General features: G+C 34.8%; 1 protein-coding gene and 1 pseudogene across 6 annotated transcripts in view; both read right to left on the bottom strand.

Annotated features, from left to right (window-relative positions):
- The window catches only part of LOC123680608 (RNA-binding protein Musashi homolog Rbp6), a 980,242-nt gene that overhangs the window by 148,073 nt on the left and 813,613 nt on the right, over positions 1 to 18,556 (bottom strand). For all 6 annotated transcript variants that reach the window (XM_045618597.1, XM_045618593.1, XM_045618595.1 and 3 more), the window contains one exon: positions 10,360 to 10,408. In XM_045618597.1, coding sequence (XP_045474553.1) covers positions 10,360 to 10,408 — 49 coding nt within the window. The remainder of the gene's footprint in view (positions 1 to 10,359; positions 10,409 to 18,556) is intronic.
- LOC123680609 lies at positions 16,485 to 16,937 on the bottom strand (annotated as a pseudogene).

The raw sequence follows: 18,556 nt of genomic DNA, 5'->3' as shown, positions 1-18,556 counted from the left end.
GTTTAGTACATTCTAGAACAAGTGTAACTATTGTCTACATATTAGTCTTCATCAAAAACTGATCAAATAATTCTCATATTCATGACCGATTTTTCGAAATGAAACAGTAATATTACCGTAAGCAAACTTGGAAATCAAAATCTGTATTATAACAGAAAATTGCCTCTAACATAAGCTTCAAGAAGGAACCACATTTGTTTTTTATGAAACATCCGTGATCTGACAACAAAAGGAGCCAAGCCTACACCTTGTAGGTAGATCAATAAAGCCCATAGATCCACATTGGCAGTAGATATACCTTGAAGGTAGATCACATTGCCCATAGATCCATATTGCCCATAGGTCTGCATTGCCCATAGATCTGCATTGGCCGGAGATCTACCTTGTAGGTAGATCAATGAAGCCTACAGATCTACATTTTAGGTAGAGAAATATAGCCCATAGATATACCTTCTAGGTTGACCAATATAGCCCACAGATCTATCTTTTAATTCATTGCACATGCTGCTCAGAAAATACTAACGTTACCAAACTGATACCTATCAGTAGCGCGTTACTTATCTTTCTGCTGAACGCGGTCAATCAAAATAACTTGTGTTACTGAAATGAAATTAACGATAATTGAATCGGAGTAGAACTATACAAATTCTGTCAAAAAAACAATATCTTACAAATATAGCTAAGATTCTGAATATATTTCGCTCTTGAATAAAATTGAGAATTGAAACTTTGATTTTTTATTTAGTTTCATTTATTATTGTGATGTTCATTAGTTGTAATTTGGAAGTGATGAATAGAGTTCTTCTTGCATATAATTTGCCATCTGTGATTTTTATAAAGAATGAAAATAACGGACCTAAATGGAATTCGAATTTGAATTGGAAATGGAATTTTAAATTCCGAGATGGAAATGTTTCATATTTCAATTAAATTCTGTTTTTTGCCCCAAGAATTTCTGACTTAAATCTCCAAAAAAATGATCGAATAACTACCGTTCTCTCCTAACATAGCCTCGTCTGATGTTTCTCCTTACCAAATTCCAATTAATACTCATAACGTTTTCATCAAAAAGGAGACAAAAAACTCGAATGAAGTCGATTTTCTGAAAAAATTTGTTACAACTATCTGATTATTAATTAATGGTAATGGGTATTAATGGAATAACGAACCGAAAAAAATAGGTATTTCTCTATCTAATCACCAAAATAAAACTGACTAATTCTTAGGTACTCTCAGATCTTTCTGATCTCGTCTTAGATTAAAAACTCGAAGAACCTGATTGCAAAATACCAATTAGTCGTTCAGAATTGAAGAAATGAATAGAGATGCCCGACTTTCGAAGTGAAAAACGAGGTAATACCAAATAAAAACGCCGTTATTTCCATTGAAACTCAGCATAAAGGAGACAGACTTCACTAGCATATTATGTAAATAATTGAAAGGGACTTTGAAGGTCCTTCCCTTGAAATGACCGCAGAGCAGTAACTCCGGGCAACAAATGATAAGGGATCCGAATGATTTATAATTTCACAAAGAGGTTTCTTCCAGATTATCCCGAAATGCTGGCAGTATTAAGGGAAGCTCATCCGACCAACGATAACAACTAAAAATCATTCATGAACCAGTGGCGTAGAGAAGGAGTGGGCGATACTGTGCATTCGGAACGAAAGGATCTTATGACTATACAACCTCGAACCACTGTCGACTCCAAACAATATCTGATAACACAGCATCAACAGTGCACTAAACAGAAATCTAAAAGAGATGTCTCTATCCATCAAAACTACATAGTCGACTACTCTAATTCTATTTTATCATAGTTCTGTCGATCCATCTATTCATCGACCCCATCTGTGTACCTTTCTACTTGCTACAAGGATTTATGAGCTTGTAGTTCTATCATCAATATCATTATTTGTAATGCAAAAGAAAAGTCATAGTTATAGTTATATAGTACATAGATTTGCTGTGTTTTGGATTGCCCGATAATGATAATATAAATATGGATTTGGAAGAGCGATTGTTGCCTTTCAATAGCGAAATGGGGATGCTCACAGGAATTCGCTGCAGTTTGATTTTATAGTCGAATTAGTTGTTCTCCAAACGTAGGATGATGCGTTTTTATGACCATATCAGTTGAAAATGAAGAAGATTAATACTAAATCGTATAGTTTGGTGAAGAAAAATATGTGCTACATGGATTTATGAGCTTGTAGCTCTATCATCAATATCATTATTCGAAAAGCACAAGAAAAGTCATACTTAAAGTGATATAGTACATAGATATGCTCTGTTATGGATAGAATTGCCGGATAACAATAAAATAGATATGGATATCGAATTAACAAGCTTGGTCTTTCAATAGCGAAGTGGGGATGGTCACAGAAATACGCTGAGGCTTGATTTGATAGTCCAATTAGTAGCTGCCAATGGTGGGATTCGTTTTGAGACCATATCAGTATAAAATAAAGAAGTTTTCTACTGAATCGTAATGTTTGGTGATAAAGGAAACAATCAAATCATAAAATAGTACGTTGGTGGTCAATCAATTGAAGTGACAATAAATTAATTTATTGCTGAATATAAAGGTGGGTCGATACCTTGGTTGAGGAGCGACTATATTGAAGCCACAGCGTCATCGCAGCCCTGTGACCATCCCCACTTCGCCATTGACAAGTTTATTCGATATTAGTTTTGAATTCAAAACAGTACGTGAATATGAATTGAATCACTTGATGCCACGGAATCATTTAGGTTAGGGGCCCAATCTCCGCCGCTGCAATGAACCAGAACACTTCTCATGATTCAGGTTGAGCCGTCAGGCCCCGAGAGATACGACATTTCAGCGGGAATTAAAAGTCGAAAATCTACTTCCGCGACATGATCCAGGGGTGTACGTCAACGGGATAATCGTTTGCGAATTCGAAGATAAACTTTTCAACTTCAAATGATTTAATATTTCAATTAGAGCCGTCCGGCCCCCGCTATCTAAACGACACTTCTAGAGGACCCGTTCGGACAATTCATTGCAGGCATCTCGGCGACGTAATTCACGGACTCTTCTTCGGCGAGGTAGGGCGGTTAGATAACGACAAAGTTTTCCTGATTTGTTAGGGGTGACAGGATGAGCCGCGCGTTATCCAAACCAGGGGGAGGGGGGCTTGGATAACGCGAGCCGGTTTAAAGCACTGCATAAATCCCGAATATTGGGCGGGATATTCAGTGCTTTGCGAGGCGCGGATTTTTTTTTTTTTTTGCTGATATAGTCCGGGCCCGATCGCGCGATCAGTCTTCTGTGAAATGAAGAGACGAGGTAACGAATGAGAAACGTATAATCGGTATTACCGGTTTTTTCGGGATCAGGAAAAATGTCTGAAGGGCGGAAAAATGGGTTCCACTCCGGGAATTGATTGCTATCAAATTGATTGAAACAGCAGTTGGCGTAATGACCTGCTTTAGATTCGGATAGCACTGTTTCCGATAGGATGAAATTGATGTCTCAAGGTCTAGTAAATACTCACAATGGTGAAATCAAATGAATAATGTACCGGGTTTTTCACCATAATTTGACCCCCCCTTTAACTTTGGTACTAAAAGAGGTACAAAAAAATGTTTTCTACGAAAGTTTCACGGAATCGACTAGTGTTTTTCAAAATGATTTCACAAAACGAAATATATACAGAGTGGGCGACATATGGATTGCAACTTCATTTTTTAAAATGGAACACCCTGTATATTTTTCTATATTTGACTAGCTTTTTTTCCCCTGACTTCGAAAATATAACATATGTTTGGCTTTTCTCCCTTATTCTGAGTACCACAGAGTTTCAAATTTTAAGAACCAGCTGGCAAGCTAGGTAATCAGTTTTTATGTGAAAGGCTGCGATAATTCAAAATGCCCTTTTTTGAGTTGGCATATATGACATACGTTAGTCATTGAATGAAGCTATTCATCGAATATGCACTACACAGAAGTGGAAAGATTTGAATTATTTTCACTTTATGTAAAGAACAATAAAAATAAGAAAGTTGCAAGAAGAGATTATATAGAGTTGCATCCAAATCATCCAATTCCAATTTTTAGTGAGAAACGTATGTCATATCGTAGCCAACGAGATAACCCAAAAAAGGGCATTTTGAAGTATCGCAGCCTACCACTTGAAAACTGATTACTGAGTATGCCAGGTGGTTGAAAATTTGAAACTCTGTTGTACTCAGATTGGGCGAGATAGACCAAACATATGTTATATATTCGAAGTCAGGAGAAAAAGATCTAGTCGAATATAGAAAATTATACAGGGTGTTCCATTTGAAAAAATGAAGTTGCAATCAATATGTTGCCCACTCTGTATATATTTCGTTTCCTGAAATCATTTTGAAAAACACTAATAAATTTCGTGAAACTTTTGTAGGCAACAGTTTTTTGTACCTCTTCTAGTACCAAAGTTAAGGGGGGGTCAAATTATGGTGAAAAACCCGGTACTTAACGAGATCTTATTAAGTTCTTTATTAAATTTAGCCTAGCTTCCGGTCATTTACATGGCCATCTTCAGGGCACTGGAAACATTTTTTTTACATTACGAAAGAATATACAAAAACTCATTAGTTATCTAAATCTGAACTCACAATTAATCTGAACCTAACAATGACGAATTAGGCAGAACCATAACAATGAGAGTCACCCCTTAATAAAACTTCCTGGTCATACAAAATTCAAATCTCAAAAATGGTAAAATTCACAATTCAATTATCTTAAAATAGATATCTGTGAAAACACATGGCAACAAGAACGTAAACACTCAGAAACTATGAAAATTGACACCGACAACAAATTTAAACTACTAAAACTTCAGTCGACCACAGCAGCGTTGTGTTAGCTATACTATTATAGCGAAAGCTAGGCTAAATTTAATGAAGAACTTAATAAGATCGTTGAGTGACTTTAAACTCAATACATTATTTATTTGATCTTGTTACAAAGTCGATAATTCTTTTTTTGCAAATCACAATGGTGGCTCTTCAAGCCACTTCTTTTAAATCATTCGCATAAGTTGAAAACGAACTATCAGATGTATAACTTTTTTGGTGTTTATGATATCCTATCGAATATTTTTCTGCCAATGTCGAATTTTTGTTCCTATAAAAGTTTCCGAAAAACTCTGTTCTCTTATCAGTCAGTAATGTAGCCTGATTAAGCCTCAGTGTGGCGAGACAATTGTTGCTAAGAATTAAATAATCCAGTTGAAATTATTTCATTTCATTTAAAGTGTACGAGTATGCCAATGCTCTACGATAGATTCAAGACCACAAAGATGGAATTCGTGAAATCATGAAAGAAAGTATTTTTTGACCTGAGTAGAGCTATTGAAGCCATAGATCTCCAAATGGTGTTGAATATGATCAAGAAAATAGGGTCCAGGTTACGGATTATTCAAATCCTACCAACCAAACGTTTATCTTGATGGTAGAAAGAACGAAAAATTAAAAACTATATGTGGAGTTCCTCAAGGTATTGTACTCGGGCCTCTACTGTATTTAATTTATACGGAGGGTTTGTCGGCAACTGGAATGAAAGGTAAATTCTTGATGTTTGCAGATGATACGATCCTACTATACAATGAGAAGAAACTAAACATATTACAGAAGGAAATAAACCAGGATCTAAATTGTTCGATATATGGTTGAGAAACAACAAACTTGTACTTCATTAAGAAAATACTTCATCCACTTCAAAACAAAGCCAAGAAAAAAGCTTTAAGTTAAATCATCGAAAATACGCCGATAAAACAAGTTGATCATGTTGAATACTCAGGAGTGTATATAATCTATGATCTGAAATAGGATCTTCATCTTTCAAAAATGATCGAAAAACTTGTCTTGATGCCTTAGTGGTGCATTTAGTAGAGTAAGAGAATTAACTCATCACTGATGAATGTAAAAAATTCCTCTATAAAGCAAATATTCAGTTTTGTACTGAATTATAAGTGTGTGATTTAGGGGAATACATCCAGGACATATTCAAAATGAATACAGGTACTACAGAACAGAGCTATAAGAGCTTTATACAGTTTTCTTATGACACGCCAACAACTGTGTTATACAGAGAATCGCATTTGATCAAATTTGACAAAAAACTTATTCCCAACCAGTACAAAATGATTTATAAAATTAATTCTGAATTAAGCACAAGATCTTCTGTTTATTCAAGTATGAAGGAATTCAACAGCTTTCCTATATCTTTTAAACAGTGTGATGGATATTTGAAAATGGTAAAGTATATTAAATCTTATATTCTACAACTTACTTGATAGAAGAACTTGTAGATTTATTGTAGTAATGAAAAAAAAAATCATGAAAAGGATATGGTGATGTAACTGGCTATTTGACTGTTATTGTTTTCCATCATTGATGGCATACCTTCCTCTTAACAATTAAATAAACATGTATAGATTTCTCTCAGAATATACTCGTTTTTTTATATCAAAATGAAACCCCTCATTACAAAACCGTCCAGGATATAACTCAATTTCGTTTATTCTCAATCATCAAATAAATTATATCTAATATTGTGAAACCAAGATAGGGGCTGAAATCCAACTGTCTTCGAACATGCAAGGAATAACTCGGCTCATAAAACAATTTCTAGGCGAAGTCAGATTTCAGGGAATAACAAATAGACGCAACAAAAACTCCGCACATTCGAAACCCAAAATTCAATGTAGCCTGAACATCTAAAAAATATAGTCCTACCCTCAACGACCAATTTTCCTGTTTACGACCAACAAAAGTGTTGTAATATTTCATTCCCCATTTCGAAAAATATTTTCGCGCAGTTAAGGGCATAAAGATGGGGAGGAAGCTTATCGAATATCATGCCGATATATTATTTGGCGGTCGGCTAGGGAGAGAGCCTCACTGTTGCCACGATATCTGGTGAATAACTACTTTCGGTGACCGCTTGGGTTAGTAAAGTACTAAAGATATCCGCATCATACAACAGATAACAAAGGGAGCTTTATTCATTGCGTCATTCGATGTCATCCCGGCATTCCTTGCTAATAGATCCGACAGGGTGAAAAACTTCTGTACGAAACATGAACAATGGTTCTGGACTGAATGACGAATGACAGGGAGTTACATGAGGTGATCTTTTAGAATAACGCACCAGAATGAGGAACAAGTAAGTTGATAGATCTACCTAGATGGTATATAGATGTTCAATTAAACTGATTAATTCAAAGAGTCGTTATATCAATGGAATTGATAAGTTTATAGATCAAAAAAGTCGATAGACTATAAAAAAGAGTTGATGGAATACATCACTGGAATAAACTTATCTATATCTACTCCGAATGTGAGCAAATGAACCTAATAAGAAACTATCAAAAATGTGAATAAGAGATACTTTCTGAGCGACAAGATGAAATCAAAGCATTGAGCTCACATACCCATTCTAACATAGTATTGGAGTGCCGAAGGATTCAATGAAATATGAGACAATGACAAGAGTTGTTTAGTCTGGTTATACAGTAATTTGAGAATTAAAGACAATGAAGAGGCCACCTACTGCGAGATCTAAGAAATGTCTGGATCTTAGCAAGAATATGCTACACCTCCTCATTAAATTGTTCACAGGATATTGCCGCCTGAGGAAGCACCTCATAAGTCTAACAGAAAACAATAAGTGCAAATTCTGAGGGGAGGAAGAACAAACTCCAGATCACCTGATGACGGAATCGTTCACCATCGCTAGCCACTGTAAAACATTCTTTGGACAAAAAACTTATAAGAGCGAACAAGTAACGTCCTCAAAGTCATCCCAGATACTGGAGTTGATTAGAACTCTGGAACTAGAAATAAATCTAAATCTACTCTGGATAGCGTCTAAACATTGATTGATTCATTCTAGGGGAATTTTGGTTGAATGCTCCTTTCAGTTCCTTTTCACTTCAAGAATGTATACTACCTTTGTCACTGGGTTCTTCTGTGCAAATTCATTTTGATTCTGTGCAGTAATCAATTCTTCTAATTTTGGAAGAAATCTTCACATGACAATTTGGAATAAACTCACTCATTTGATCACAAAAAAATTTATAGATTTGTTTTATATCACTTTGAAAGTTGGAGAGTTTTTTAATCATATCTCAATTATTTCAGTGATGAATTGATGGCTTGTTTTTATTTTTTCATCAGAATGTAAAGATTTCGAGAATTTTTAAATTCGTTATTCGAATAATTGAGTTTCAAATTTCAAATTGATATAAAACCAAAAACTATAATTTTTTTCATGAGAAAAATCAGTAAATTCATTTTAAACTGGTTTCTACCAAAAATTGAAAGAATCGATTAAGCTATTTTTGCACAGAATCAAAATGAATCTGCACTGAAGAACCTAGTGACAAAGGAAATGTTCACCTTCAGTGCTTTATAATACCTGAGTTATTTTTTATCGTAGAATAACAAAAAAAGAACAGGACTGTATCAATAAGCCTATAAGCAAAAAAATAAATCATTTGTCATACATCTTCTCTCATATATCACTTAATATTATCAATGTTAACTGAGTTTGAATCGATGTTAGAAATTTGAGATATCTGACTATGTACTTGTTAACAAATTGAGGAATACAATAGAGAATAGCGACAAACAAATTCCATGATCAAAATCAAACGGTCTGCTAAATTCGAATAGCAAAATATCCTTACATAACATGACGCCAGAGGAAATAGACAAACGTGTTTATGTAAACTTTACTCTATGCGATAAACGAGAAGTGAAAACTTCTCGAGTGAGAGGTAAACTGTTTATTATTGTTGTATCACGAGCACCAAGCTTTCAGCTCAAAACAAGATTGAGTGCTCGATTTCATTTTCCTAGAAAACGTTGAATAAGTTATTGCAGATTTATCTAAGTGAATGAAGCTGTCGTAAACATATCTTCTTGGTCGATTGAACTCTGGAGACAAAGAACAGAATGAAAAATTTATCACAGAAGTAAGTGCATAAATTACGATTACCACATTATTGAAATTAAAGAAATTAATATTTTGAAAGAAAAAAGATAAAAATTCTGAGTGAATATCTAGTTCAACGTGAATACTTATGATGAAATGAAAGAATACAATTGAGAACGTTTGGAGAATGGTGAAGTAAATGTTACATTTCCTTTATAGGTGAATTTTTTTTTGAATAAACCAACTTATTCCACTGTTGTGTGATGAATTCATTCATCAGCGCAGAAAAATTTTAATTTGAAAACGGCATGATTCCTGAGAGTATCATTACATATTTGTTTTGAAGTCACTTCAGTTTAGAGAGCTAATATATTTTCTTTTCAAATAAACCGAAGTCTGTGAGGAAAGTCACTTAAACTCGAAAGCGATGAAGCATATTATTCGGAAAACTTGTTCAGTATTAGAGTAATTCTTGGAATGTGGATGAACAAAGGACACATATATCAAAAACCTATAGAAAAACTTAATGCAAAGACAAGAAGCATCTCATTTGAATTGTATGAGATCTAGAATGGGTAGGTAGATGCAAATCATATCAGGAACAGTCGGCAGAGAAAAGTTTCATTTCACAAAATGTGAAGTTGAGAAGTTCAGTCCCAACTGAGTTGACATTTATATGACAGGTGGTTGGCAAACAACAAAATTGTATTACCCGCTCCGTTCATGCATGCACAAATTCCGTTCTCGGGAAAATTCGATTTGAACGAACGTAGGGACAAAAAACGATTTTATGTTGTGATCTGTATTATACACAGAATATGATTTTTGTTTTTGATGATGGTGCAGGTTGAGTATGAAGAAGCGTTTTCAATTATTCATTTCTGCTCGATTTATCCATCCCAAGGTTTCATCTCAAAATTATAAGTTCGAGTCAAAACCACTAAAAAAGAAAAACCGGACTTTTTTTCTCAGATTCAGAAAACTGAGTATAGAGACTCTTATACTGATTGTTCAAACAAGTAAGCAAGATGGTCTGAGATATTCTTCAACATAATGTAATGAATAAAACTTCCTATATGCGTGTGAATAATTGAAAATATTCAACAGAAATAATTATCGAGTTAAAATTTAATAATAAGTACTCTTTGGAAATGATATGAAATTTGTTTCAACTTCATTCCATAGTATTCAGGAAATCTAAATATGTTGATTTCAAATATGCCCCAGAGGAGAAGAATGATTGTTTTTCTGGAAATTTGGGAGCCAAGTAGGTGGTGATATTTTCTAAATGAATAATCAATTCATCATATAACTGCTGCTTCTGACGCATCGCTTGAATCACTAATCTTTCTATGAATTATAGATTTCACGGGCATTTTAATTGAAATAAATGAAAATTTTCTTACCTCTATGTCTATTTGTTTGCTTGTCAAACATCAGCATTGCATCTTCTATCTGTAAAGAATAAAAGTTCAATTAACATAAATCAATCAAAGTACATAGGTGATAAGTTAACGGAATAACACACACAACGAAATCGAGTCCAAAATTGAAATGACGTTTTTGAAGAATGCATAAAATCATAGCAATTGATTCTAGTCACATTAATTAATTAATTCCAGAAGTATTATTTCGTATCAATTCCTGTGAAATAGAGTCAAAATGTGAGTGATGGAAATCCAATATTTTTTGATAAAATCCTAATTTAGAAACGAATTATGTAGCAGTCGTGGAAATGATATTTTCTGCATGTTTTGCTTGAAGGAATAATGCATTTAGGATATTGGTTATACAAAAAAAAAAACAAGGTAGTATGGCATCAACTATGTTCAAGGCATTTCTTTGCTCAGTAGTGTATCCATAATACTCTCTATTAGTGATGACGTCACACACCGCCATTTTAGTTCTCCTGTCAGTGTTCGGAATCCAAACAAACAAATTGTCATTCAAATTAGTACGTTGTCGTTGAAGAAATTGGCTTATTTTGATGAATAAGATTATTTAAGGAACGATTTTACTATTAATTGATAGACAGAAGGCACGAGATTAATGCCAGTAAGTTCGAACTTGAAGTTCAACTAATAAACACGGTTTTATACAAAATCTGGGGAATGATACAGGATTCAAACTTACTGGTTTTAACCTCGTTCCTTCTGTCTATCAATTAATACTGAAATCGTAGCTCAAATACTCTTATTTATGAAAATAAGCCAACTCCCTCAACGACAACGTACTAATTTGAATGACAATTTATTTGTTTGGATTCCGAACAGTGACGGAAGAACCCAAAATGGCGGTGTGTGACGTCACACTAATAGAGCGTATTATTAAGGTGTACGTTTTCACTGATTTCATATTATTAGACCTTTCTGAGATGAATGATAAAGTTAAAAAAAAAGGAAATTGAAGAATGTGTTTTGATGAATCCGCTTTGGCGGCCATCGTTTTATGCTAACTGTTCTTTCGTGTATTTTGGCCGAAAGAACAAGTGAATTGTGTCGTAGAAAGATCACAGTGAAATTAATTTCATTCTTAATGATCACGGTGAAAGCTGAGAAGGAAGAACACATTTTTTTCGAAACTTTGATATCCTATACCTTTTCACCTGAGCCGAATCTAGGAAACACTGATAAAAAAAAAGATTCCTTTCGATTAGAGGCATCTTTGGTTAAATTTAATATAAAACACAAAGATTCATCCTCCATTTGAAGAATGTGATTTCAATGGGAACGATATATCTTCAAAAACAATATTTCAATAAAATTAATGAAAGTACTAGATATAACAGAAGATATCAGAGAGAGATATACACTCGGAAACCGTTCCGAGGAGCGAAGGTGGAATGAGAAACTATTATTTATATCAAATTCCGAACATCGTACATTACGTCCGAGTAAAGTGGAAGCGATTGTTGTTGGCTTGGTTTTATTGCCATGTAGAGAGTAACTGTAACTGCAAAGTCTACGTCTAATGATACTGGGGGCTTAGTGCCCCTCGCCGAGGTGCAAAAGAGTAGGAGAAAGGGCGCCAGAAAAAGACGGAGGATGCTCTTACGAGAGCCGGGGCCTCACCAGCGCTCTCTCGCGGCCCTGATGCTAATATGTAGCCCCAGGAGACTTTCATTTAACAAGTAGCTGTCCACATTTACAACATCCAGACTAGGATTACGCGAATTTGAATCCTACTCGCACCTCTTCATGTAAATTATGGTTAATTTCTCTTCGTTTTATGCGCGGCCACTTTAATTCGATACACTCCAGCGTTTGGTTGTTTTTGGGATACAGCTTCAGGTGAATAAAAACAGAATTTTCTAACGGCATGAACTTTTTACGCTTTTACCGGAAAATTTCATCATACCGTCGGATTATTATGATAATAAGGCAGCTTTTGAACAGGAGGAACTGTTTTGTTGTCATTCATTTTGTGGTATTATATAGAAATGAATAAATCTTGATGTAACAACCAGAAAAAACTGATCTACTGTTAATATAATTGCAAATTTCATCATAGCGTCGGATTATCACGACAATAAGGAGGCTTTTGAGCAGATAAAACTGTTTTGTTGTCATTCATTTTGTGGTATTATATAGAAATGAATAAATTTCGATATACCTATTGGAAAAAACGGATTTACTGTTAATATAATTGCGAATGCATGGCCAACAAAATAATGTATTCAAAGTTATACTGCCAGTCGTATTTTTCATACCAAATATTTTGAAACCCCCGTTTTGATTTTACTTCCTCAACCATAGTCATAAGATATTAACTACGATCTGTAACATGTTGTTTTACATCTTTAATAATGTATAAATTATACTCGAAGGATTGACTCGGAAAATGTTGCTGATTCATTGAAAAATTTACAAGATCACAATAATTTCGAATATTTCCTTTCACCTTGAGAATTTGAAACGACTCACCCGGTCCCGCAAAATCCATTTCGCCTTCTGATAGTAATAAAATCAATTAACAAAATGAAAAATATCATGAAAAAAAGTTCGCACTAACACAGAAACAAACTTACAGGAGACAGTTGAGACACAGCAAATCATAACAAAGCAAAAACTAACTCGATTCCCGCTTCTCGAATAGTGCAGAATAATTGCAGCATCGGCATGCCTCATATTCATTTTTAAAAGGCGCCTTCAAAAAGTTAGGAATATTCTTGGTTTCTCGCAATTCGTTTACTTATTAAAGAGGAAGTGGGATAAATATACAATAATCTTGAAATTGAGCATGGATATCATGGGAGAGATCCTGTGTCGTAGCGTATGATGTGACATTAAGGATGAATTAGATCAAAAAAATATTCGATTGATGCTTGTAATTTCCAGAATTTATTTGGTCAGGCACTGCTTCTTGAACACTGAGTTGAAACTTGGACGCAGTTCGTTCACGGACGAAGTTAAAGAAGGTCATCCAAAATACGTCGTTGGGCCGAAAAATATAAATGCAGTTCGAAAACTAATTGGAGAAGATCGTCATGTGGCATATCAGGATATTGGGAGATGTTCAAGCATTAGTATGACTAGCATACATAATATTTTGCACGAACATTTATGTGTTGGTAGCACTTTGCAAGTTGGATTCCACATTTGTTGAATGACGCTCAAAAAATTGCTCGTGTCGATTGGTGCCGTAAAATGATTTCAAAATACGTCTGTGGTGCATCCAAAGTGGTATACAATATCTTTACAGGTGACGAGTAGCGGAATTATGCATACGAGCCAGAAAGAAAAGGCCAGTCAGCAGTTTGGGTGTTTCAAGGTGAAGCAAAGTCAACAAAAGTTGTTCGTTCGTGAAGCGTTAAGAAGCAAATGGTGACGTCTTTCTTTACGAAAATCAAAAGACCGTTAATTCAGAGTGGTATGAAACCATTTTGATGCCTGAAGTTTTCGGTAAACTGAAAGAAACAAACCCAAAACGACGAATCATCTTGCAACATGACAATGAGAGCTCACACACATCAAATGCAACGAATGAGTATTTGGACACACAAAAATCAAATTAATGGGTCATCCGCCTTACATCCCCGACTTGACATCGAAAGACTTCTTCTTCTTCCCAGAAATTGAAAATAAACTTCGTGGATAACGCTTTTAATCTCCCGAAGATGAGGTTTAGGCCCTAAAAAGGCCTGTTTTAGAACTACCATCTTCTGATAGGAAAAAAAGCTTCTAATAATAGTTCAGTCGCATGCAAAAGTGTATAGATCTTAATGGCGATTATTTTGAAAAGCAATAAAAATATTTTGCATCAAAATCGCTTCTTTAGTTTTTGTATTCTTGATACATAAATAGTAACCCTCTAGTATATTACATTTGCATAAGATCTTAGAAGTAGGTTTACACATAATGAAATGATTTGAATTTCGAGAAATTGAAAAAGTCTAACTATTTGAGATATGAGTCATGCACGTATGAAGAACAATACAGTATTCGATCATCCGAGAACTTTATTTGGCATTTCACTAATTTTTATATTTACACGATTCGAGAACCTCGTCAAATGCGAACGTTAGATTTGGACCTGCTCATAAAATGATCGACTATCAAATGAGATAGGTATTCACATCGTTAAACATATTTGCAAAATGAAACCATAATAAAAGCGCACTTGAAACTCGATATGCATTGTTGAAATAACAATTTTGAGTTCGGCACAAACGTCAGTATGAAAACGACATATTTCAATGGGAATTACGTATCCACTAAATCCCTTTATGGACCACTTGTAGTATGGCCGTAAAAAACACTCGTTTCACGTACGATTTTATTCGAACGTTCGTAATCGTGAAACAGGGCTTCTGTCAGGAATTTCGCGAGGCTTGAGGGGTTCCATTCGAGTTGTTTGGAAAAATTGGCTCATTTATTGAATTCTGGAGTGAACTGATTGAAATGGATCCCAATTTTAGCATAGTTGGATTCGTTAAAATCCACTGAGAGAAATATATATTTTTTTATTAATCAAGCACCTTTTTGGAGGTTATTTATTCACAACTATTACAGCAGATTTATATTTAATATATTCATTAATAGTTAAATTATGCATTCGAAGAAATTTATTAATTGAGAATAAAATATTTGTTCACAAGGTATTTGATAATATTTAATATATTTCGGTTATAAATAATTTATATGAACTTACGTTATCTCCACAAATAACATAAATTCATTATCAACAAATTTTCAACTGGTAGTTAACGAACATTTGCTATTAACGAATAAACTCTTACAAGAATTTAATAATTTATTCACTCAGAATATAGGATTTATTAATAATTAACAAACAAACATAATTCTAGCGATCCAATCTGTGGAAAAGTTTAAGGACACATTACTCAAAGAGAAGCGCATCTCCTTGAAGGATCTGTCCTAGAACTTTTCCTTTGATTTGAATTTCCTTTTTAAACATAAAATCTGTGTTACTATGGGCTTATTGAACGCCGCTTAGCACATCTGTACTGAATTTTGGGTTTAGATCGTTTGTACCTGCTTAGTTATTAGTGATGTTGGCAGAACAGTGGTTAGAGGGAGCAGATGCGTTCAAGATGACTAGGGTTCAAACCCGGATACCCTCAATATGAACTCTAAAAAATTACCTAGTTTGGCAAATGGTTCTTCTCAGACCCTTACAATCGGATAATAGAAACAACCAAAATAATTATCTAAGAATTACGTTAACCATTACTGGATTGAAATATTTTTTATATTCACCATGGATACATATTACATATAAATAAGGTTTATTAATTATTACTCGATGATATTTTAACCTCAACTATATTTATTTCCTTCAAATGGATATTTCTTCAGCATTATTAATATAAGTTATGGGTAAATAAATGATGTGTAATAATAAATGATGTTTGTTCGTGGGATTTCAAATAAATTATTTATTTCCATGAAACTAATATTTGTTTATCCATATATCGAATAAATGATTTATTAACTATAATGCATTTTCGATAATATCAAATAAACACTTCTCTCAGTGTAGACCATAAGGTCGCGGTGCAGTGAAATACCCTCAGAGCTAAATCTTTAAAGCAAAACCTAAAACACTCTCCATAAACAATTTATGAATCGATGAGAAAACTAGAAACAAAGGAGAAAGAAAAGAAAGAGGAACAAACAAGTCGAGAACATGACTCAATATTATATAATTTTGTTTTTTCTTTCTTCTGTATTCCACGAGACAAGCAATGGACAAGTTGTATTGGGATGAGTAGGCACGCAAAGAAACCTGACTTTATCTCTGAGCACAGCAATATTTTGTGAGTATCTCTACTTAGTTAAAGTGTAGTGAAAATAAATGAAGATCCGATAATCTGGTATTATCGTCACAAAAAAGTAGAACTACAAGACACCCCTTGTATCTTGAACAAAAAGCACTTGCGGGTCCAAGTTTATGGGACTTTTTTTTAAATTATCCAAGGAACCTCTCATTTTCCTTTGTACCACCAATTCAGGAACACCCTGTATGATATAAATATAACTTGAAATTTATTGGATCATAGCGATAAAAACTATTCTGGTTGAGAGAAAACCAAGGTGTATCCACATTTACCGCAATAGTGCCTGTCTTCCATGGCTGCCATGAAGACTCCAGCTCCACACTTCATTAGGGCATTTGCGTCTGTGAATCTTTCCACTGTCGTCAACTTTGTAAAAGTTAAGAACGGGCATCTTGACCTTCTTCTTCTTAGGTATGACTTTTTTTTGGGAGTGGAGTAATTCTTCTTCTTGCGTTTCTTAGGTCCTCCCCTCATCCTAAGCACCAAGTGCAAGGTCGACTCCTTCTGGATGTTGAAGTCAGAAAGGGTTAAGCCATCCTCCAATTGTTTACCGGCGAAGATCAATCTTTACTGATCTGGGGGAATACCCTCCTTGTCCTGGATCTTGTCATTTTCAATAGTATCTGAGAGCTCGACCTCTATAGTGATGGTCTTGCCCGTTAGAGTCTTGACGAAAATCTGCATAGTTACCTATTTTCACACCACCATGCACTTTAGAAAAAGCAATATCCACCATCAAATCCGAATTTAAATAAATTTGGCATCAGGGCGAGCTCGGCTATCAACAACGCCTGTTCCAGGAACAGATACGTGCCCGACAAAAAAGTCCGGGGTTGTAATTTATTCGTATTATCCTTTTTAGGGGCAATATAACGAATATACCGAATTAAACAGTATAATAACAGAACGCTTTATGGGGCCAGCGCAGAATCCTCCGCCACGGCTGAAAATATTAATCACGAACTCTCCGCTAAACAATGTGCAAGTTGTGCCCCATTCTGACACTCCGGACCGCAATTCTGCCGGCCGGAATGGCTCCGGCGGATTTCGCTAGCGCTAAATATATATATATATATAGATATATATTCCCCGTGCCTTAAACAAGTCGATTAATTTCTTGTTGCGCACTCCCCTGGTATCCGGATTTTGGGCGAGCGTAAACTGAGTCGTTAGAGGGGTACTCTACGGAATATTTTCTTTTTTTGGCAATTTCGAAGTTGTTGAGATTTACAATAGTTTGGATCGATTTGGGGAAACACGGTCCTACAATATTGTGGAAAAAGGCATTATCTTGGAAATTACCCTTCCATAATGACATATTGAGCTTATTTTCCGAATGAATTTCGCGGGATAATAATTACTATTTTGAAGTCTGGTAAATATTATCGTCCTATAATTCTTTTGAGTGTTTGTTTTTAATTTTGGAAAGGTTGATTCCATTCAGGTGTAGTGACTCTGTCCGCTCACAGATGGCGCTATCGGTTTTCGCGCCACACTACTTCGGCCTCGGCAGATTTAAAGGGATCGCTGGAATGCAACAGGGTCACCTCTCCAGGAGGCTGTGTCCCCGCGATGGTGTGAGAGGGTGTCTCAGGCAGAGATCGCTGGATTGCTCAACTTGGCTCAAGAACAACTCGCCAAACAGGATTGAACCATATAAAGGCATTATCTTGGCTTTTGTCCTTCTATAATGATATATTGACTTCAGGTAATATTCCAAAGGAATTTCGTTAAGCAAAAGTAATTGCTATTTTGAAGTCAGGTAAAAATTTTTCCGATCCATGTAGTTATCGTCCCATAAGTCTTCGGTGTTTTCCTTTTAAAATCTTGGAAAGGTTGATTCTATTCAGGATTGAACCTTATGTTGAGGATGCTCTACAAAAGGGAAGTTTCAGAAATAGAAATTGTTCTGATCAGAATTTCAGTCTCACTACTTTCATTGAATCATATTTCAATAATAAGTTGAAAATAGGAGCTGCCTTCGTTAATTTATCTGCAGCTTATGATATAGTGTGGAAAGATGGTCTGGTTCATAATTTTATGAGCATTGTTGAAAGATGATTCGTTTGATTGAAAATATGTTAGATATCTGACAGGAGACATATTTTTGTTCATGACGAAAATAGTGTTTCCAAAACGTTTAACATTGGAGTTCTGAAGGGGTCGGTTTTGTCTCCCACACTTTTCATTTCAATTGTGTGACATCCCTCTCAACTTTTATGAGGAATTCATCTTTGCCAATGATATTGCTCTTGTGTTTTGTTTTTCTGATTTCGGAGTTATTGAAAAAATTTTAAATGAAG

The sequence above is a fragment of the Harmonia axyridis genome, chromosome 5, assembly GCF_914767665.1.
Source record: "Harmonia axyridis chromosome 5, icHarAxyr1.1, whole genome shotgun sequence".
Classification (NCBI taxonomy): domain Eukaryota; kingdom Metazoa; phylum Arthropoda; class Insecta; order Coleoptera; family Coccinellidae; genus Harmonia; species Harmonia axyridis.
This window is presented reverse-complemented; position numbering and strand designations above follow the sequence as displayed.